Source organism: Hyperolius riggenbachi, chromosome 7, assembly GCF_040937935.1.
Source record: "Hyperolius riggenbachi isolate aHypRig1 chromosome 7, aHypRig1.pri, whole genome shotgun sequence".
In the NCBI taxonomy this organism is placed as follows: domain Eukaryota; kingdom Metazoa; phylum Chordata; class Amphibia; order Anura; family Hyperoliidae; genus Hyperolius; species Hyperolius riggenbachi.
The window spans coordinates 240,294,652-240,316,671 of NC_090652.1; the positions used below are offsets into that span (position 1 = coordinate 240,294,652).

A 22,020-nucleotide genomic window follows, 5' to 3' on the forward strand; every position below is an offset into this window, starting at 1 on the left:
GTTGTGTTCCCCGACTTTGCAATTGATGGTGTAAGAGTGGTACCCCTTAAGACCACCTATCCCCATCTTCCCTCTCCAAAACGCTATCCCCTATTCCTCTCTCACTCCCATTCCCTAACCCGCCCTAATAGAGTCTACCTTACCATGGTGGGCCGGCTTACAATCCTATTGGCCAAAATGTGATTTCGTTTTAGCCAATTGGATTAGCCAAAGGACTCTGTTGAAAAAAGAATATGATAAACTATCTTAGATGGAGATTAACTAATTTGGGCCCTTTTTTATTAAGCACGTTTCGATTTCAAAATTGTATAGTTCCCATTTTGCCAATAGCAACAGCACGGCGATGAACATGTAAATTGCATTGCCGGGTTTTTGCTAGTGCAATTGGGATTTTCCAGAATTACAATTGTTGGCCTGCATCTTTTTTGTTTTGTTTGCGTTTCTATGCTTTGTACCTTTTTGGTGAGGATTGGTATGGCTATGGGGAGGAGGAGGCCATTATTAGAATTTGAGGGTATATTTAAATCATTTTAAATATGCCCCTGAGTTCTACTCTGCAGGTTGCAACAATTTGTAATCACCAATAAAGTTCTCTTAAGGGCCAGTTCACACTTGGAGTGCTTTAATAAGTAGTTTTTCTGCTCTTTGCTGATAGCCGGTATTCAGCAAAGCACTGCGGTAAATCCTTGCAGTGCCTGTGATGTGTGTATATCGCAAAAGTGCACTGCGTGCAACATTTTGCTGGCAGTTAGAACGCCATTCTCATTCTCTGGAATGAAACCGAAAAACGCAATCACTGTAACATGGAGCAACAATTGCTTGGTAGAAATGCAATTACACTCCATAGGTGATTGCGATTTGCCTTTTGCGATCCCAGTGTTGAACCCGGCCTAAGGGGGACCAGCTGGATCGCAATTATTTATCAGGTGGTTGTTGTGTTCCGACTTTGCACTTGATGGTGTAAGAATGGTACCCCTTAAGACCACCTATCCCCATCTTCCCTCTCCAAAACGCTATCCCCTATTCCTCTCTCACTCCCATTCCCTAACCCGCCCTAATAGAGTCTACCTTACCATAGTGGGCCGGCTTACAATCCTATTGGCCAAAATGTGATTTCGTTTTAGCCAACTGGATTAGCCAAAGGACTCTGTTAAAAAAGAATATAATAAACGATCTTAGATCGAGATTAACTAATTAGGGCCCTTTTTTATTAAGCATGTTTCGATTTAAAAATTGTATCGTTCCCATTTTGCCGATAGCAACAGCACGGCGATGAACATGTAAATTGCATTGCCGGGTTTTTGCTAGTGCAATTGGTAGTTTCCAGAATTACAATTGTTGGCCTGCATCTTTTTTTGTTTTGTTTGCGTTTCTATACTTTGTACCTTTTTGGTGAGGATTGGTATGGCTATGGGGAGGAGGAGGCCATTATTAGAATTTGGGGTATATTTAAATCATTTTAAATATGCCCCTGAGTTCTACTCTGCAGGTTGCAACAATTTGTAATCACCAATAAAGTTCTCTTAAGGGCCAGTTCACACTTGGGGTGCTTTAATAAGTAGTTTTTCTTCTCTTTGCTGATAGCCGGTATTCAGCAAAGCACTGCGGTAAATCCTTGCAGTGCCTGTGATGTGCGTATATCGCAAAAGTGCACTGCGTGCAACATTTTGCTGGCAGTTAGAACGCCATTCTCATTCTCTGGAATGAGACCAAAAAACGCAATCACTGTAACATGGAGCCACAATTGCTTGGTAGAAATGCAATTACACTCCATAGGTGATTGTGATTTGCCTTTTGCGATCCCAGTGTTGAACCTGGCCTAAGGGGGACCAGCTGGATCCCAATTATTTATCAGGTGGTCGTTGTGTTCCCCGACTTTGCAATTGATGGTGTAAGAGTGGTACCCCTTAAGACCACCTATCCCCATCTTCCCTCTCCAAAATGCTATCCCCTATTCCTCTCTCACTCCCATTCCCTAACCCGCCCTAATAGAGTCTACCTTACCATGGTGGGCCGGCTTACAATCCTATTGGCCAAAATGTGATTTCGTTTTAGCCAACTGGATTAGCCAAAGGACTCTGTTAAAAAAAGAATATGATAAACTATCTTAGATGGAGATTAACTAATTTGGGCCCTTTTTTATTAAGCACGTTTCGATTTAAAAATTATATCGTTCCCATTTTGCCAATAGCAACAGCACGGCGATGAACATGTAAATTGCATTGCCGGGTTTTTGCTAGTGCAATTGGTATTTTCCAGAATTACAATTGTTGGCCTGCATCTTTTTTTGTTTTGTTTGCGTTTCTATGCTTTGTACCTTTTTGGTGAGGATTGGTATGGCTATGGGGAGGAGGAGGCCATTATTAGAATTTGGGGTATATTTAAATCATTTTAAATATGCCCCTGAGTTCTACTCTGCAGGTTGCAACAATTTGTAATCACCAATAAAGTTCTCTTAAAGGCCAGTTCACACTTGGGGTGCTTTAATAAGTAGTTTTTCTGCTCTTTGCTGATAGCCTGTATTCAGCAAAGCACTGTGGTAAATCCCTGCAGTGCCTGTGATGTGCGTATATCGCAAAAGTGCACTGCGTGCAACATTTTGCTGGCAGTTAGAACGCCATTCTCATTCTCTGGAATGAGACCAAAAAACGCAATCACTGTAACATGGAGCCACAATTGCTTGGTAGAAATGCAATTACACTCCATAGGTGATTGCGATTTGCCTTTTGCGATCCCAGTGTTGAACCTGGCCTAAGGGGGACCAGCTGGATCCCAATTATTTATCAGGTGGTCGTTGTGTTCCCCGACTTTGCAATTGATGGTGTAAGAGTGGTACCCCTTAAGACCACCTATCCCCATCTTCCCTCTCCAAAACGCTATCCCCTATTCCTCTCTCACTCCCATTCCCTAACCCGCCCTAATAGAGTCTACCTTACCATGGTGGGCCGGCTTACAATCCTATTGGCCAAAATGTGATTTCGTTTTAGCCAACTGGATTAGCCAAAGGACTCTGTTAAAAAAAGAATATAATAAACGATCTTAGATCGAGATTAACTAATTAGGGCCCTTTTTTATTAAGCACGTTTCGATTTAAACATTGTATCGTTCCCATTTTGCCGATAGCAACAGCACGGCGATGAACATGTAAATTGCATTGCCAGGTTTTTGCTAGTGTAATTGGTAGTTTCCAGAATTACAATTGTTGGCCTGCATCTTTTTTTGTTTTGTTTGCGTTTCTATGCTTTGTACCTTTTTGGTGAGGATTGGTATGGCTATGGGGAGGAGGAGGCCATTATTAGAATTTGGGGGTATATTTAAATCATTTTAAATATGCCCCTGAGTTCTACTCTGCAGGTTGCAACAATTTGTAATCACCAATAAAGTTCTCTTAAGGGCCAGTTCACACTTGGGATGCTTTAATAAGTAGTTTTTCTGCTCTTTGCTGATAGCCGGTATTCAGCAAAGCACTGCGGTAAATCCTTGCAGTGCCTGTGATGTGTGTATATCGCAAAAGTGCACTGCGTGCAACATTTTGCTGGCAGTTAGAACGCCATTCTCATTCTCTGGAATGAGACCGAAAAACGCAATCACTGTAACATGGAGCCACAATTGCTTGGTAGAAATGCAATTACACTCCATAGGTGATTGCGATTTGCCTTTTGCGATCCCAGTGTTGAACCCGGCCTAAGGGGGACCAGCTGGATCCCAATTATTTATCAGGTGGTCGTTGTGTTCCCCGACTTTGCACTTGATGGTGTAAGAGTGGTACCCCTTAAGACCACCTATCCCCATCTTCCCTCTCCAAAACGCTATCCCCTATTCCTCTCTCACTCCCATTCCCTAACCCGCCCTAATAGAGTCTACCTTACCATGGTGGGCCGGCTTACAATCCTATTGGCCAAAATGTGATTTAGTTTTAGCCAACTGGATTAGCCAAAGGACTCTGTTGAAAAAAGAATATGATAAACTATCTTAGATGGAGATTAACTAATTTGGGCCCTTTTTTATTACGCACGTTTCGATTTAAAAATTGTATAGTTCCCATTTTGCCAATAGCAACAGCACGGCGATGAACATGTAAATTGCATTGCCGGGTTTTTGCTAGTGCAATTGGGATTTTCCAGAATTACAATTGTTGGCCTGCATCTTTTTTTGTTTTGTTTGCGTTTCTATGCTTTGTACCTTTTTGGTGAGGATTGGTATGGCTATGGAGAGGAGGAGGCCATTATTAGAATTTGGGGGTATATTTAAATCATTTTAAATATGCCCCTGAGTTCTACTCTGCAGGTTGCAACAATTTGTAATCACCAATAAAGTTCTCTTAAGGGCCAGTTCACACTTGGGGTGCTTTAATAAGTAGTTTTTCTGCTCTTTGCTGATAGCCGGTATTCAGCAAAGCACTGCGGTAAATCCTTGCAGTGCCTGTGATGTGTGTATATCGCAAAAGTGCACTGCGTGCAACATTTTGCTGGCAGTTAGAACGCCATTCTCATTCTCTGGAATGAGACCGAAAAACGCAATCACTGTAATATGGAGCCACAATTGCTTGGTAGAAATGCAATTACACTCCATAGGTGATTGCGATTTGCCTTTTGCGATCCCAGTGTTGAACCCGGCCTAAGGGGGACCAGCTGGATCCCAATTATTTATCAGGTGGTCGTTGTGTTCCCCGACTTTGCACTTGATGGTGTAAGAGTGGTACCCCTTAAGACCACCTATCCCCATCTTCCCTCTCCAAAACGCTATCCCCTGTTCCTCTCTCACTCCCATTCCCTAACCCGCCCTAATAGAGTCTACCTTACCATGGTGGGCCGGCTTACAATCCTATTGGCCAAAATGTGATTTCGTTTTAGCCAACTGGATTAGCCAAAGGACTCTGTTAAAAAAATAATATAATAAACGATCTTAGATGGAGATTAACTAATTAGGGCCCTTTTTTATTAAGCACGTTTCGATTTAAAAATTGTATCGTTCCCATTTTGCCGATAGCAACAGCACGGCGATGAACATGTAAATTGCATTGCCGGGTTTTTGCTAGTGCAATTGGTATTTTCCAGAATTACAATTGTTGGCCTGCATCTTTTTTTGTTTTGTTTGCGTTTCTATGCTTTGAACTTTTTTGGTGAGGATTGGTATGGCTATGGGGAGGAGGAGGCCATTATTAGAATTTGGGGGTATATTTAAATCATTTTAAATATGCCCCTGAGTTCTACTCTGCAGGTTGCAACAATTTGTAATCACCAATAAAGTTCTCTAATGGCCCATACTCACGAGGGACTTTTGTCGCCTCAACACGCGGCGCGCGCGTGTTGCGGCGACAGGTCGCCCGTGAGTATGGGCCGTCGCACACGCGCGCACCCCGAACTGTCGCCTGCCGCTCATGTCGCCATGCGATTGAAACTTTCAATCGCATGGCGACAGTCGCCGCTGCCCCCCCGCCGCAACTGTCGCTAGTCCACGTGAGTACGCGGACTAGCGACAGCAACCTCCATGTAGGTACATGGAGCTTCCGGCGGGGGGAGGAGAAACGTCAGCGACAGCTTCCGCCTTGCCGCTGGTCCCTCTTCCGCGTGTGTACGCGGAGGGACCTGGCGAGAAGCTGTCGCCGGCCTGTCGCCCACACGCTCACGTGTGCTGGCGACAGGCCACATTTCTCGCCCGTGAGTATGGGCCATTAAGGGCCAGTTCACACTTGGGGTGCTTTAATAAGTAGTTTTTCTGCTCTTTGCTGATAGCCGGTATTCAGCAAAGCACTGCGGTAAATCCTTGCAGTGCCTGTGATGTGCGTATATCGCAAAAGTGCACAGTGTGCAACATTTTGCTGGCAGTTAGAACGCCATTCTCATTCTCTGGAATGAGACCGAAAAACGCAATCACGTAACATGGAGCCACAATTGCTTGGTAGAAATGCAATTACACTCCATGGGTGATTGCGATTTGCATTTTGCGATCCCAGTGTTGAACCCGGCATAAGGGGGACCAGCTGGATCCCAATTATTTATCAGGTGGTCGTTGTGTTCCCCGACTTTGCACTTGATGGTGTAAGAGTGGTACCCCTTAAGACCACCTATCCCCATCTTCCCTCTCCAAAACGCTATCCCCTATTCCTCTCTCACTCCTATTCCCTAACCCGCCCTAATAGAGTCTACCTTACCATGGTGGGCCGGCTTACAATCCTATTGGCCAAAATGTGATTTAGTTTTAGCCAACTGGATTAGCCAAAGGACTCTGTTAAAAAAATAATAAACTATCTTAGATGGAGATTAACTAATTAGGGCCCTTTTTTATTAAGCACGTTTCGATTTAAAAATTGTATCGTTCCCATTTTGCCGATAGCAACAGCACGGCGATGAACATGTAAATTGCATTGCCAGGTTTTTGCTAGTGCAATTGGTAGTTTCCAGAATTACAATTGTTGGCCTGCATCTTTTTTTGTTTTGTTTGCGTTTCTATGCTTTGTACCTTTTTGGTGAGGATTGGTATGGCTATGGGGAGGAGGAGGCCATTATTAGAATTTGGGGGTATATTTAAATCATTTTAAATATGCCCCTGAGTTCTACTCTGCAGGTTGCAACAATTTGTAATCACCAATAAAGTTCTCTTAAGGGCCAGTTCACACTTGGGGTGCTTTAATAAGTAGTTTTTCTGCTCTTTGCTGATAGCCGGTATTCAGCAAAGCACTGCGGTAAATCCTTGCAGTGCCTGTGATGTGCGTATATCGCAAAAGTGCACTGCGTGCAACATTTTGCTGGCAGTTAGAACGCCATTCTCATTCTCTGGAATGAGACCAAAAAACGCAATCACTGTAACATGGAGCCACAATTGCTTGGTAGAAATGCAATTACACTCCATAGGTGATTGCGATTTGCCTTTTGCGATCCCAGTGTTGAACCTGGCCTAAGGGGGACCAGCTGGATCCCAATTATTTATCAGGTGGTCGTTGTGTTCCCCGACTTTGCAATTGATGGTGTAAGAGTGGTACCCCTTAAGACCACCTATCCCCATCTTCCCTCTCCAAAACGCTATCCCCTATTCCTCTCTCACTCCCATTCCCTAACCCGCCCTAATAGAGTCTACCTTACCATGGTGGGCCGGCTTACAATCCTATTGGCCAAAATGTGATTTCGTTTTAGCCAATTGGATTAGCCAAAGGACTCTGTTGAAAAAAGAATATGATAAACTATCTTAGATGGAGATTAACTAATTTGGGCCCTTTTTTATTAAGCACGTTTCGATTTCAAAATTGTATAGTTCCCATTTTGCCAATAGCAACAGCACGGCGATGAACATGTAAATTGCATTGCCGGGTTTTTGCTAGTGCAATTGGGATTTTCCAGAATTACAATTGTTGGCCTGCATCTTTTTTGTTTTGTTTGCGTTTCTATGCTTTGTACCTTTTTGGTGAGGATTGGTATGGCTATGGGGAGGAGGAGGCCATTATTAGAATTTGAGGGTATATTTAAATCATTTTAAATATGCCCCTGAGTTCTACTCTGCAGGTTGCAACAATTTGTAATCACCAATAAAGTTCTCTTAAGGGCCAGTTCACACTTGGAGTGCTTTAATAAGTAGTTTTTCTGCTCTTTGCTGATAGCCGGTATTCAGCAAAGCACTGCGGTAAATCCTTGCAGTGCCTGTGATGTGTGTATATCGCAAAAGTGCACTGCGTGCAACATTTTGCTGGCAGTTAGAACGCCATTCTCATTCTCTGGAATGAAACCGAAAAACGCAATCACTGTAACATGGAGCAACAATTGCTTGGTAGAAATGCAATTACACTCCATAGGTGATTGCGATTTGCCTTTTGCGATCCCAGTGTTGAACCCGGCCTAAGGGGGACCAGCTGGATCGCAATTATTTATCAGGTGGTTGTTGTGTTCCGACTTTGCACTTGATGGTGTAAGAATGGTACCCCTTAAGACCACCTATCCCCATCTTCCCTCTCCAAAACGCTATCCCCTATTCCTCTCTCACTCCCATTCCCTAACCCGCCCTAATAGAGTCTACCTTACCATAGTGGGCCGGCTTACAATCCTATTGGCCAAAATGTGATTTCGTTTTAGCCAACTGGATTAGCCAAAGGACTCTGTTAAAAAAGAATATAATAAACGATCTTAGATCGAGATTAACTAATTAGGGCCCTTTTTTATTAAGCATGTTTCGATTTAAAAATTGTATCGTTCCCATTTTGCCGATAGCAACAGCACGGCGATGAACATGTAAATTGCATTGCCGGGTTTTTGCTAGTGCAATTGGTAGTTTCCAGAATTACAATTGTTGGCCTGCATCTTTTTTTGTTTTGTTTGCGTTTCTATACTTTGTACCTTTTTGGTGAGGATTGGTATGGCTATGGGGAGGAGGAGGCCATTATTAGAATTTGGGGTATATTTAAATCATTTTAAATATGCCCCTGAGTTCTACTCTGCAGGTTGCAACAATTTGTAATCACCAATAAAGTTCTCTTAAGGGCCAGTTCACACTTGGGGTGCTTTAATAAGTAGTTTTTCTTCTCTTTGCTGATAGCCGGTATTCAGCAAAGCACTGCGGTAAATCCTTGCAGTGCCTGTGATGTGCGTATATCGCAAAAGTGCACTGCGTGCAACATTTTGCTGGCAGTTAGAACGCCATTCTCATTCTCTGGAATGAGACCAAAAAACGCAATCACTGTAACATGGAGCCACAATTGCTTGGTAGAAATGCAATTACACTCCATAGGTGATTGTGATTTGCCTTTTGCGATCCCAGTGTTGAACCTGGCCTAAGGGGGACCAGCTGGATCCCAATTATTTATCAGGTGGTCGTTGTGTTCCCCGACTTTGCAATTGATGGTGTAAGAGTGGTACCCCTTAAGACCACCTATCCCCATCTTCCCTCTCCAAAATGCTATCCCCTATTCCTCTCTCACTCCCATTCCCTAACCCGCCCTAATAGAGTCTACCTTACCATGGTGGGCCGGCTTACAATCCTATTGGCCAAAATGTGATTTCGTTTTAGCCAACTGGATTAGCCAAAGGACTCTGTTAAAAAAAGAATATGATAAACTATCTTAGATGGAGATTAACTAATTTGGGCCCTTTTTTATTAAGCACGTTTCGATTTAAAAATTATATCGTTCCCATTTTGCCAATAGCAACAGCACGGCGATGAACATGTAAATTGCATTGCCGGGTTTTTGCTAGTGCAATTGGTATTTTCCAGAATTACAATTGTTGGCCTGCATCTTTTTTTGTTTTGTTTGCGTTTCTATGCTTTGTACCTTTTTGGTGAGGATTGGTATGGCTATGGGGAGGAGGAGGCCATTATTAGAATTTGGGGTATATTTAAATCATTTTAAATATGCCCCTGAGTTCTACTCTGCAGGTTGCAACAATTTGTAATCACCAATAAAGTTCTCTTAAAGGCCAGTTCACACTTGGGGTGCTTTAATAAGTAGTTTTTCTGCTCTTTGCTGATAGCCTGTATTCAGCAAAGCACTGTGGTAAATCCCTGCAGTGCCTGTGATGTGCGTATATCGCAAAAGTGCACTGCGTGCAACATTTTGCTGGCAGTTAGAACGCCATTCTCATTCTCTGGAATGAGACCAAAAAACGCAATCACTGTAACATGGAGCCACAATTGCTTGGTAGAAATGCAATTACACTCCATAGGTGATTGCGATTTGCCTTTTGCGATCCCAGTGTTGAACCTGGCCTAAGGGGGACCAGCTGGATCCCAATTATTTATCAGGTGGTCGTTGTGTTCCCCGACTTTGCAATTGATGGTGTAAGAGTGGTACCCCTTAAGACCACCTATCCCCATCTTCCCTCTCCAAAACGCTATCCCCTATTCCTCTCTCACTCCCATTCCCTAACCCGCCCTAATAGAGTCTACCTTACCATGGTGGGCCGGCTTACAATCCTATTGGCCAAAATGTGATTTCGTTTTAGCCAACTGGATTAGCCAAAGGACTCTGTTAAAAAAAGAATATAATAAACGATCTTAGATCGAGATTAACTAATTAGGGCCCTTTTTTATTAAGCACGTTTCGATTTAAACATTGTATCGTTCCCATTTTGCCGATAGCAACAGCACGGCGATGAACATGTAAATTGCATTGCCAGGTTTTTGCTAGTGTAATTGGTAGTTTCCAGAATTACAATTGTTGGCCTGCATCTTTTTTTGTTTTGTTTGCGTTTCTATGCTTTGTACCTTTTTGGTGAGGATTGGTATGGCTATGGGGAGGAGGAGGCCATTATTAGAATTTGGGGGTATATTTAAATCATTTTAAATATGCCCCTGAGTTCTACTCTGCAGGTTGCAACAATTTGTAATCACCAATAAAGTTCTCTTAAGGGCCAGTTCACACTTGGGATGCTTTAATAAGTAGTTTTTCTGCTCTTTGCTGATAGCCGGTATTCAGCAAAGCACTGCGGTAAATCCTTGCAGTGCCTGTGATGTGTGTATATCGCAAAAGTGCACTGCGTGCAACATTTTGCTGGCAGTTAGAACGCCATTCTCATTCTCTGGAATGAGACCGAAAAACGCAATCACTGTAACATGGAGCCACAATTGCTTGGTAGAAATGCAATTACACTCCATAGGTGATTGCGATTTGCCTTTTGCGATCCCAGTGTTGAACCCGGCCTAAGGGGGACCAGCTGGATCCCAATTATTTATCAGGTGGTCGTTGTGTTCCCCGACTTTGCACTTGATGGTGTAAGAGTGGTACCCCTTAAGACCACCTATCCCCATCTTCCCTCTCCAAAACGCTATCCCCTATTCCTCTCTCACTCCCATTCCCTAACCCGCCCTAATAGAGTCTACCTTACCATGGTGGGCCGGCTTACAATCCTATTGGCCAAAATGTGATTTAGTTTTAGCCAACTGGATTAGCCAAAGGACTCTGTTGAAAAAAGAATATGATAAACTATCTTAGATGGAGATTAACTAATTTGGGCCCTTTTTTATTACGCACGTTTCGATTTAAAAATTGTATAGTTCCCATTTTGCCAATAGCAACAGCACGGCGATGAACATGTAAATTGCATTGCCGGGTTTTTGCTAGTGCAATTGGGATTTTCCAGAATTACAATTGTTGGCCTGCATCTTTTTTTGTTTTGTTTGCGTTTCTATGCTTTGTACCTTTTTGGTGAGGATTGGTATGGCTATGGAGAGGAGGAGGCCATTATTAGAATTTGGGGGTATATTTAAATCATTTTAAATATGCCCCTGAGTTCTACTCTGCAGGTTGCAACAATTTGTAATCACCAATAAAGTTCTCTTAAGGGCCAGTTCACACTTGGGGTGCTTTAATAAGTAGTTTTTCTGCTCTTTGCTGATAGCCGGTATTCAGCAAAGCACTGCGGTAAATCCTTGCAGTGCCTGTGATGTGTGTATATCGCAAAAGTGCACTGCGTGCAACATTTTGCTGGCAGTTAGAACGCCATTCTCATTCTCTGGAATGAGACCGAAAAACGCAATCACTGTAATATGGAGCCACAATTGCTTGGTAGAAATGCAATTACACTCCATAGGTGATTGCGATTTGCCTTTTGCGATCCCAGTGTTGAACCCGGCCTAAGGGGGACCAGCTGGATCCCAATTATTTATCAGGTGGTCGTTGTGTTCCCCGACTTTGCACTTGATGGTGTAAGAGTGGTACCCCTTAAGACCACCTATCCCCATCTTCCCTCTCCAAAACGCTATCCCCTGTTCCTCTCTCACTCCCATTCCCTAACCCGCCCTAATAGAGTCTACCTTACCATGGTGGGCCGGCTTACAATCCTATTGGCCAAAATGTGATTTCGTTTTAGCCAACTGGATTAGCCAAAGGACTCTGTTAAAAAAATAATATAATAAACGATCTTAGATGGAGATTAACTAATTAGGGCCCTTTTTTATTAAGCACGTTTCGATTTAAAAATTGTATCGTTCCCATTTTGCCGATAGCAACAGCACGGCGATGAACATGTAAATTGCATTGCCGGGTTTTTGCTAGTGCAATTGGTATTTTCCAGAATTACAATTGTTGGCCTGCATCTTTTTTTGTTTTGTTTGCGTTTCTATGCTTTGAACTTTTTTGGTGAGGATTGGTATGGCTATGGGGAGGAGGAGGCCATTATTAGAATTTGGGGGTATATTTAAATCATTTTAAATATGCCCCTGAGTTCTACTCTGCAGGTTGCAACAATTTGTAATCACCAATAAAGTTCTCTAATGGCCCATACTCACGAGGGACTTTTGTCGCCTCAACACGCGGCGCGCGCGTGTTGCGGCGACAGGTCGCCCGTGAGTATGGGCCGTCGCACACGCGCGCACCCCGAACTGTCGCCTGCCGCTCATGTCGCCATGCGATTGAAACTTTCAATCGCATGGCGACAGTCGCCGCTGCCCCCCCGCCGCAACTGTCGCTAGTCCACGTGAGTACGCGGACTAGCGACAGCAACCTCCATGTAGGTACATGGAGCTTCCGGCGGGGGGAGGAGAAACGTCAGCGACAGCTTCCGCCTTGCCGCTGGTCCCTCTTCCGCGTGTGTACGCGGAGGGACCTGGCGAGAAGCTGTCGCCGGCCTGTCGCCCACACGCTCACGTGTGCTGGCGACAGGCCACATTTCTCGCCCGTGAGTATGGGCCATTAAGGGCCAGTTCACACTTGGGGTGCTTTAATAAGTAGTTTTTCTGCTCTTTGCTGATAGCCGGTATTCAGCAAAGCACTGCGGTAAATCCTTGCAGTGCCTGTGATGTGCGTATATCGCAAAAGTGCACAGTGTGCAACATTTTGCTGGCAGTTAGAACGCCATTCTCATTCTCTGGAATGAGACCGAAAAACGCAATCACGTAACATGGAGCCACAATTGCTTGGTAGAAATGCAATTACACTCCATGGGTGATTGCGATTTGCATTTTGCGATCCCAGTGTTGAACCCGGCATAAGGGGGACCAGCTGGATCCCAATTATTTATCAGGTGGTCGTTGTGTTCCCCGACTTTGCACTTGATGGTGTAAGAGTGGTACCCCTTAAGACCACCTATCCCCATCTTCCCTCTCCAAAACGCTATCCCCTATTCCTCTCTCACTCCTATTCCCTAACCCGCCCTAATAGAGTCTACCTTACCATGGTGGGCCGGCTTACAATCCTATTGGCCAAAATGTGATTTAGTTTTAGCCAACTGGATTAGCCAAAGGACTCTGTTAAAAAAATAATAAACTATCTTAGATGGAGATTAACTAATTAGGGCCCTTTTTTATTAAGCACGTTTCGATTTAAAAATTGTATCGTTCCCATTTTGCCGATAGCAACAGCACGGCGATGAACATGTAAATTGCATTGCCAGGTTTTTGCTAGTGCAATTGGTAGTTTCCAGAATTACAATTGTTGGCCTGCATCTTTTTTTGTTTTGTTTGCGTTTCTATGCTTTGTACCTTTTTGGTGAGGATTGGTATGGCTATGGGGAGGAGGAGGCCATTATTAGAATTTGGGGGTATATTTAAATCATTTTAAATATGCCCCTGAGTTCTACTCTGCAGGTTGCAACAATTTGTAATCACCAATAAAGTTCTCTTAAGGGCCAGTTCACACTTGGGGTGCTTTAGTAAGTAGTTTTTCTGCTCTTTGCTGATAGCCGGTATTCAGCAAAGCACTGCGATAAATTCTTGCAGTGCCTGTGATGTGCGTATATCGCAAAAGTGCACTGCGTGCAACATTTTGCTGGCAGTTAGAATGCCATTCTCATTCACTGGAATGAGACCGAAAAACGCAATCACTGTAACATGGAGCCACAATTGCTTGGTAGAAATGCAATTACACTCCATAGGTGATTGCGATTTGCCTTTTGCGATCCCAGTGTTGAACCACGCCTAAGGGGGACCAGCTGGATCCCAATTATTTATCAGGTGGTTGTTGTGTTCCCCGACGTTGCACTTGATGGTGTAAGAGTGGTACCCCTTAAGACCACCTATCCCCATCTTCCCTCTCCAAAACGCTATCCCCTATTCCTCTCTCACTCCCATTCCCTAACCCGCCCTAATAGAGTCTACCTTACCATGGTGGGCCGGCTTACAATCCTATTGGCCAAAATGTGATTTAGTTTTAGCCAACTGGATTAGCCAAAGGACACTGTTAAAAAAAGAATATAACCAATTAGATTAACCAATTAGGGCCCTTTTTTATTAAGCACGTTTCGATTTAAAAATTGTATCGTTCCCATTTTACCAATAGCAACAGCACGGCGATGAACATGTCACTTGCATTGCCGCGTTTTTGCTAGTGCAATTGTATTTTCCAGAATTACAATTGTTGGCCTGCATCTTTTTTTGTTTTGTTTGCGTTTCTATGCTTTGTACTTTTTTGGTGAGGATTGGTATGGCTATGGGGAGGAGGAGGCCATTATTAGAATTTGGGGGTATATTTAAATCATTTTAAATATGCCCCTGAGTTCTACTCTGCAGGTTGCAACAATTTGTAATCACCAATAAAGTTCTCTAATGGCCCATACTCACGAGGGACTTTTGTCGCCTCAACACGCGGCGCGCGCGTGTTGCGGCGACAGGTCGCCCGTGAGTATGGGCCGTCGCACACGCGCGCACCCCGAACTGTCGCCTGCCGCTCATGTCGCCATGCGATTGAAACTTTCAATCGCATGGCGACAGTCGCCGCTGCCCCCCCGCCGCAACTGTCGCTAGTCCACGTGAGTACGCGGACTAGCGACAGCAACCTCCATGTAGGTACATGGAGCTTCCGGCGGGGGGAGGAGAAACGTCAGCGACAGCTTCCGCCTTGCCGCTGGTCCCTCTTCCGCGTGTGTACGCGGAGGGACCTGGCGAGAAGCTGTCGCCGGCCTGTCGCCCACACGCTCACGTGTGCTGGCGACAGGCCACATTTCTCGCCCGTGAGTATGGGCCATTAAGGGCCAGTTCACACTTGGGGTGCTTTAATAAGTAGTTTTTCTGCTCTTTGCTGATAGCCGGTATTCAGCAAAGCACTGCGGTAAATCCTTGCAGTGCCTGTGATGTGCGTATATCGCAAAAGTGCACAGTGTGCAACATTTTGCTGGCAGTTAGAACGCCATTCTCATTCTCTGGAATGAGACCGAAAAACGCAATCACGTAACATGGAGCCACAATTGCTTGGTAGAAATGCAATTACACTCCATGGGTGATTGCGATTTGCATTTTGCGATCCCAGTGTTGAACCCGGCATAAGGGGGACCAGCTGGATCCCAATTATTTATCAGGTGGTCGTTGTGTTCCCCGACTTTGCACTTGATGGTGTAAGAGTGGTACCCCTTAAGACCACCTATCCCCATCTTCCCTCTCCAAAACGCTATCCCCTATTCCTCTCTCACTCCTATTCCCTAACCCGCCCTAATAGAGTCTACCTTACCATGGTGGGCCGGCTTACAATCCTATTGGCCAAAATGTGATTTAGTTTTAGCCAACTGGATTAGCCAAAGGACTCTGTTAAAAAAATAATAAACTATCTTAGATGGAGATTAACTAATTAGGGCCCTTTTTTATTAAGCACGTTTCGATTTAAAAATTGTATCGTTCCCATTTTGCCGATAGCAACAGCACGGCGATGAACATGTAAATTGCATTGCCAGGTTTTTGCTAGTGCAATTGGTAGTTTCCAGAATTACAATTGTTGGCCTGCATCTTTTTTTGTTTTGTTTGCGTTTCTATGCTTTGTACCTTTTTGGTGAGGATTGGTATGGCTATGGGGAGGAGGAGGCCATTATTAGAATTTGGGGGTATATTTAAATCATTTTAAATATGCCCCTGAGTTCTACTCTGCAGGTTGCAACAATTTGTAATCACCAATAAAGTTCTCTTAAGGGCCAGTTCACACTTGGGGTGCTTTAGTAAGTAGTTTTTCTGCTCTTTGCTGATAGCCGGTATTCAGCAAAGCACTGCGATAAATTCTTGCAGTGCCTGTGATGTGCGTATATCGCAAAAGTGCACTGCGTGCAACATTTTGCTGGCAGTTAGAATGCCATTCTCATTCACTGGAATGAGACCGAAAAACGCAATCACTGTAACATGGAGCCACAATTGCTTGGTAGAAATGCAATTACACTCCATAGGTGATTGCGATTTGCCTTTTGCGATCCCAGTGTTGAACCACGCCTAAGGGGGACCAGCTGGATCCCAATTATTTATCAGGTGGTTGTTGTGTTCCCCGACGTTGCACTTGATGGTGTAAGAGTGGTACCCCTTAAGACCACCTATCCCCATCTTCCCTCTCCAAAACGCTATCCCCTATTCCTCTCTCACTCCCATTCCCTAACCCGCCCTAATAGAGTCTACCTTACCATGGTGGGCCGGCTTACAATCCTATTGGCCAAAATGTGATTTAGTTTTAGCCAACTGGATTAGCCAAAGGACACTGTTAAAAAAAGAATATAACCAATTAGATTAACCAATTAGGGCCCTTTTTTATTAAGCACGTTTCGATTTAAAAATTGTATCGTTCCCATTTTACCAATAGCAACAGCACGGCGATGAACATGTCACTTGCATTGCCGCGTTTTTGCTAGTGCAATTGTATTTTCCAGAATTACAATTGTTGGCCTGCATCTTTTTTTGTTTTGTTTGCGTTTCTATGCTTTGTACTTTTTTGGTGAGGATTGGTATGGCTATGGGGAGGAGGAGGCCATTATTAGAATTTGGGGGTATATTTAAATCATTTTAAATATGCCCCTGAGTTCTACTCTGCAGGTTGCAACCATTTGTAATCACCAATAAAGTTCTCTTAAGGGCCAGTTCACACTTGGGGTGCTTTAATAAGTAGTTTTTCTGCTCTTTGCTGATAGCCGGTATTCAGCAAAGCACTGCGGTAAATCCTTGCAGTGCCTGTGATGTGCGTATATCGCAAAAGTGCACTGCGTGCAACATTTTGCTGGCAGTTAGAACGCCATTCTCATTCTCTGGAATGAGACCGAAAAACGCAATCACTGTAATATGGAGCCACAATTGCTTGGTAGAAATGCAATTACACTCCATAGGTGATTGCGATTTGCCTTTTGCGATCCCAGTGTTGAACCCGGCCTAAGGGGGACCAGCTGCAACCCAATTATTTATCAGGTGGTTGTTGTGTTCCCCGACTTTGCACTTGATGGTGTAAGAGTGGTACCCCTTAAGACCACCTATCCCCATCTTCCCTCTCCAAAACGCTATCCCCTATTCCTCTCTCACTCCCATTCCCTAACCCGCCCTAATAGAGTCTACCTTACCATGGTGGGCCGGCTTACAATCCTATTAGCCAAAATGTGATTTAGTTTTAGCCAACTGGATTAGCCAAAGGACTCTGTTAAAAAAAAGAATATAATAAACTATCTTAGATGGAGATTAACCAATTAGGGCCCTTTTTTATTAAGCACGTTTCGATTTTAAAATTGTATCGTTCCCATTTTGCCAATAGCAACAGCACGGCGATGAACATGTAACTTGCATTGCCGGGTTTTTGCTAGTGCAATTGATAGTTTCCAGAATTACTAATGTTGGCCTGCATCTTTTTTTGTTTTGTTTGCGTTTCTATGCTTTGTACCTTTTTGGTGAGGATTGGTATGGCTATGGGGAGGAGGAGGCCATTATTAGAATTTGGGGGTATATTTAAATCATTTTAAATATGCCCCTGAGTTCTACTCTGCAGGTTGCAACAATTTGTAATCACCAATAAAGTTCTCTTAAGGGCCAGTTCACACTTGGGGTGCTTTAATAAGTAGTTTTTCTGCTCTTTGCTGATAGCCGTTATTCAGCAAAGCACTACGGTAAATCCTTGCAGTGCCTGTGATGTGCGTATATCCCAAAAGTGCACAGCGTGCAACATTTTGCTGGCAGTTAGAACGCCATTCTCATTCTCTGGAATGAGATCGAAAAATGCAATCACTGTAACATGGAGCCACAATTGCTTGGTAGAAATGCAATTATACTCCATAGTTGATTGCGATTTGCCTTTTGCGATCCCAGTGTTGATCCCGGCCTAAGGGGGACCAGCTGGATCCCAATTATTTATCAGGTGGTTGTTGTGTTCCCCGACTTTGCACTTGATGGTGTAAGAGTGGTACCCCTTAAGACCACCTATCCCCATCTTCCCTCTCCAAAACGCTATCCCCTATTCCTCTCTCACTCCCATTCCCTAACCCGCCCTAATAGAGTCTACCTTACCATGGTGGGCCGGCTTACAATCCTATTAGCCAAAATGTGATTTAGTTTTAGCCAACTGGATTAGCCAAAGGACTCTGTAAAAAAAAAGAATATAATAAAGTATCTTAGATGGAGATTAACCAATTAGGGCCCTTTTTTATTAAGCACGTTTCGATTTAAAAATTGTATCGTTACCATTTTGCCAATAGCAACAGCACGGCGATGAACATGTAAATTGCATTGCCGGGTTTTTGCTAGTGCAATTGGTAGTTTCCAGAATTACAATTGTTGGCCTGCATCTTTTTTTGTTTTGTTTGCGTTTCTATGCTTTGTACTTTTTTGGTGAGGATTGGTATGGCTATGGGGAGGAGGAGGCCATTATTAGAATTTGGGGGTATATTTAAATCATTTTAAATATGCCCCTGAGTTCTACTCTGCAGGTTGCAACAATTTGTAATCACCAATAAAGTTCTCTTAACCTCCCTGGTGGTCTATTAAGATCGCCAGGGCGGCTGCGGGAGGGTTTTTTTTTAATTAAAGAAAAACTGTTTCATGCAGCCAACTGAAAGTTGGCTGCATGAAAGCCCACTAGAGGGCGCTCCGGAGGCGTTCTTCCGATCGCCTCCGGCGCCCAGAATAAACAAGGAAGGCCGCAATGAGCAACCTTCCTTGTTTTGCTTACATCGTCGCCATAGCGACGAGCGGAGTGACGTCATGGACGTCAGCCAACGTCCTGACGTCAACCGCCTCCGATCCAGCCCTTAGCGCTGGCCGGAACTTTTGTTCCGGCTGCGCAGGGCTCGGGCGGCTGGGGGGACCCTCTTTCGCCGCTGCTCGCGGCGGATCGCCGCAGAGCGGCGGCGATCAGGCAGCACACGCGGCTGGCAAAGTGGCTGCGTGTGCTGCTTTTTATTTCGCTCAAATCGGCCCAGCAGGGCCTGAGCGGCGACCTCCGGCGGTGATGGACGTGTATAGTCGTCCATACCGCTGAGGAGGTTAAGGGCCAGTTCACACTTGGGGTGTTTAAAAAGTAGTTTTTCTGCTCTTTGCTGATAGCCGGTATTCAGCAAAGCACTGCGGTAAATCCTTGCAGTGCCTGTGATGTGCGTATATCGCAAAAGTGCACTGCGTGCAACATTTTGCTGGCAGTTAGAACGCCATTCTCATTCTCTGGAATGAGACCGAAAAACGCAATCACTGTAACATGGAGCCACAATTGCTTGGTAGAAATGCAATTACACTCCATAGGCGATTGCGATTTGCCTTTTGCGATCCCAGTGTTGAACCCGGCCTAAGGGGGACCAGCTGGATCCCAATTATTTATCAGGTGGTCGTTGTGTTCCCCGACTTTGCACTTGAGGGTGTAAGAGTGGTACCCCTTAAGACAACCTATCCCCATCTTCCCTCTCCAAAACGCTATCCCCTATTCCTCTCTCACTCCCATTCCCTAACCTGCCCTAATAGAGTCTACCTTACCATGGTGGGCCGGCTTACAATCCCATTGGCCAAAATGTGATTTATTTTTAGCCAACTGGATTAGTCAAAGGACTCTGTTAAACAAAGAATATAATAAACTATCTTAAATGGAGATTAACTAATTAGGGCCCTTTTTTTAAGCACGATTAAACAATTGTATCATTCACATTTTGCCCTTAGCAACAGCACGGTGATGAACATGTAAATTGCATTGCCGGGTTTTTGCTAGTGCAATTGGTATTTTCCAAAATTACAATTGTTGGTCTGCATCTTTTTTTTGTTTTGTTTGCGTTTCTATGCTTTGTACCTTTTTGGTGAGGATTGGTATGGCTATGGGGAGGAGGAGGCCATTATTGGAATTTGGGGGTGTATTTAAATCATTTTAAATACACCCCTGAGTTCTACTCTGCAGGTTGCAACAATTTGTAATCACAAATCAAGTTCTCTTAAGGGCCAGTTCACACTTGGGGTGCTATGGTGGGTAGTGTTTCTGCTCATTGCTGATAGCCGGTGTTCAGCAAAGCACTGCAGTAAATCCTAAACAGTTTATATGAGTATGCAGTTAGTGCAAGCAAACCTGTGTAAATGAAAAAGCAGAGTGTACTTGGCTGTGCAACATATGTCCAGCAGTGGCATTTTTAGCAATAGCATTGGAGGCAGTTGTGGATGCAGAGTAGTAGTTTCCAGCAGAGTCCTGTGGCTGTTGAATCCTGTTTCAAATTCTGGGTGAAGTCTTGGTAAATTCGTGGTAAGTTGTAAAGGACTTTGTAATAAATGGCACTTAGGAATTAAAGGGACTCCGAGCAGTGCAGAAATTATGGAAAGATGCACATCATTTTAAAGCTCTCTTTCTCCTCTTTCCAATGATATATAAACCACCACCCTACGCCTTTTAGCTTTCGCTATTTTCGCGATTGAATTTGCAGCGGCCGCGATTTCAATCGCGAAAATAGAGAAAACTAAAAGGCGTAGGGCAACAATTTAGGTGTCGTCAGAAAGAGGAGAAAGAGAGCTTTAAAATGATATCCATCTTTCCATAGTTATATTGTATTACTCAGGGCGACTTTTTGTCAAAGTCAGCAGCTGCATTCAGCAGAATGGAGCTGCTGACACTGGGGAAAGTGTCGTCCTGTGTAATACAATATAACTATGGCTTGATGGATATCATTTTAAAGCTCTCTTTCTCCTCTTTCACCTAAATCGTTGCCCTACACCTTTTAGTTTTCTCTATTTTCGCGATCGAAATCGCAGCCGCGGCAATTTCGATCGCGAAAATAGCGAAAACTAAAAGACGTAGGGTGGTGGTTTATATATCATTGGAAAGAGGAGAAAGAGAGCTTTAAAATGATATGCATCTTTCCATAGTTTCTGCACTGCTCGGAGTCCCTTTAAATGGCACAAGTGACCTAGGCCACGAGTGACCAAGCTCCAGCGCTTAAATAGGTATGATAGCTGCCATGGCTGAAATGGAAGTGATTCTCAATTAGAATTTGGGAAAAAAGTTCAGCTGAGGATGGGAGTGGCTACCAAAAACCAGGCCTGCTGCAATGCATAGATGTAAACTGCCAGGTACACACTTTCAATTATGATTGACCAATCACTGACCAATTTGACCAAATTGATGTAGTAATGAGAGATTACCTACCCAATCTGTTTGTAGTTTTCAATATCTGTTGAAACTCATACTACATGGAGATGATAAAATTGGTCAGTGATTGGCCAATCAAGATTGAAAGTGTGTACCGGGCTTTAGGGAAACATGGAAAATTCCTTTACCTGCACTGAGCATTAATTGTACATTGCGATATAGCTGAAAGCAGCTGATTCATTGTAAACCAGCCCTGCATCTATGTGGTTTTAAAGGGACCCTGAATTAAAAATGAAATTGGTACTTACCTGGGGCTTCCTCCAGCCCACCGTAGGCTGCGAGGTCCCCCAGGGTCCTCTTGGCTCCTCTCCCAGTCCTGCTGGTGGCTCCGTTAACGGTGACTTTTGGGCTGAAAGATGTCCATATATTTCCAGGAAGTTCACGTTCCGCGTCAGCATGACGGCCAATGTTACAGTCTGACGCAAGACTGTCACTCCGGCCAGCGTGATGATGCGTAGCGGCTGGCGTGAGGACGCAGAGCATGGTCTTCCTGGAAGTATACGGACAACTTTCAGCCCAAAAGTCGCCATTACCAGAGCCACCAGCAGGGCTGGGAGAGGAGCCAGTAGGACACCGGGGGACCTTGCAGCCTATGGTGGGCTGGAGGAAGCCCCAGGTAAGTACTAATTTAATTTTTTACGACTGCTCAGCATCCCTTTAAATAAAAGCTTTTCATAACGCACTGCTGCATGTACTTTTTATGCATTATGGCCCAATACATACAAATGTGCAGGAAAATGCACAGCGACTAATAGAGAGTGCAGAACAACTGT

At 44.1% G+C, this 22,020-nt stretch overlaps 1 protein-coding gene across 1 annotated transcript in view; it reads right to left on the bottom strand.

Annotated features, from left to right (window-relative positions):
* LOC137526151 (uncharacterized) overlaps nucleotides 1-21,777 on the bottom strand; it is a 38,150-nt gene extending 16,373 nt beyond the window's left edge. The window contains exon 1 of the mRNA XM_068247371.1: nucleotides 21,496-21,777. Coding sequence (XP_068103472.1) covers nucleotides 21,496-21,777 — 282 coding nt within the window. The remainder of the gene's footprint in view (nucleotides 1-21,495) is intronic.
* Nucleotides 21,778-22,020: the final 243 nt, after the last annotated feature.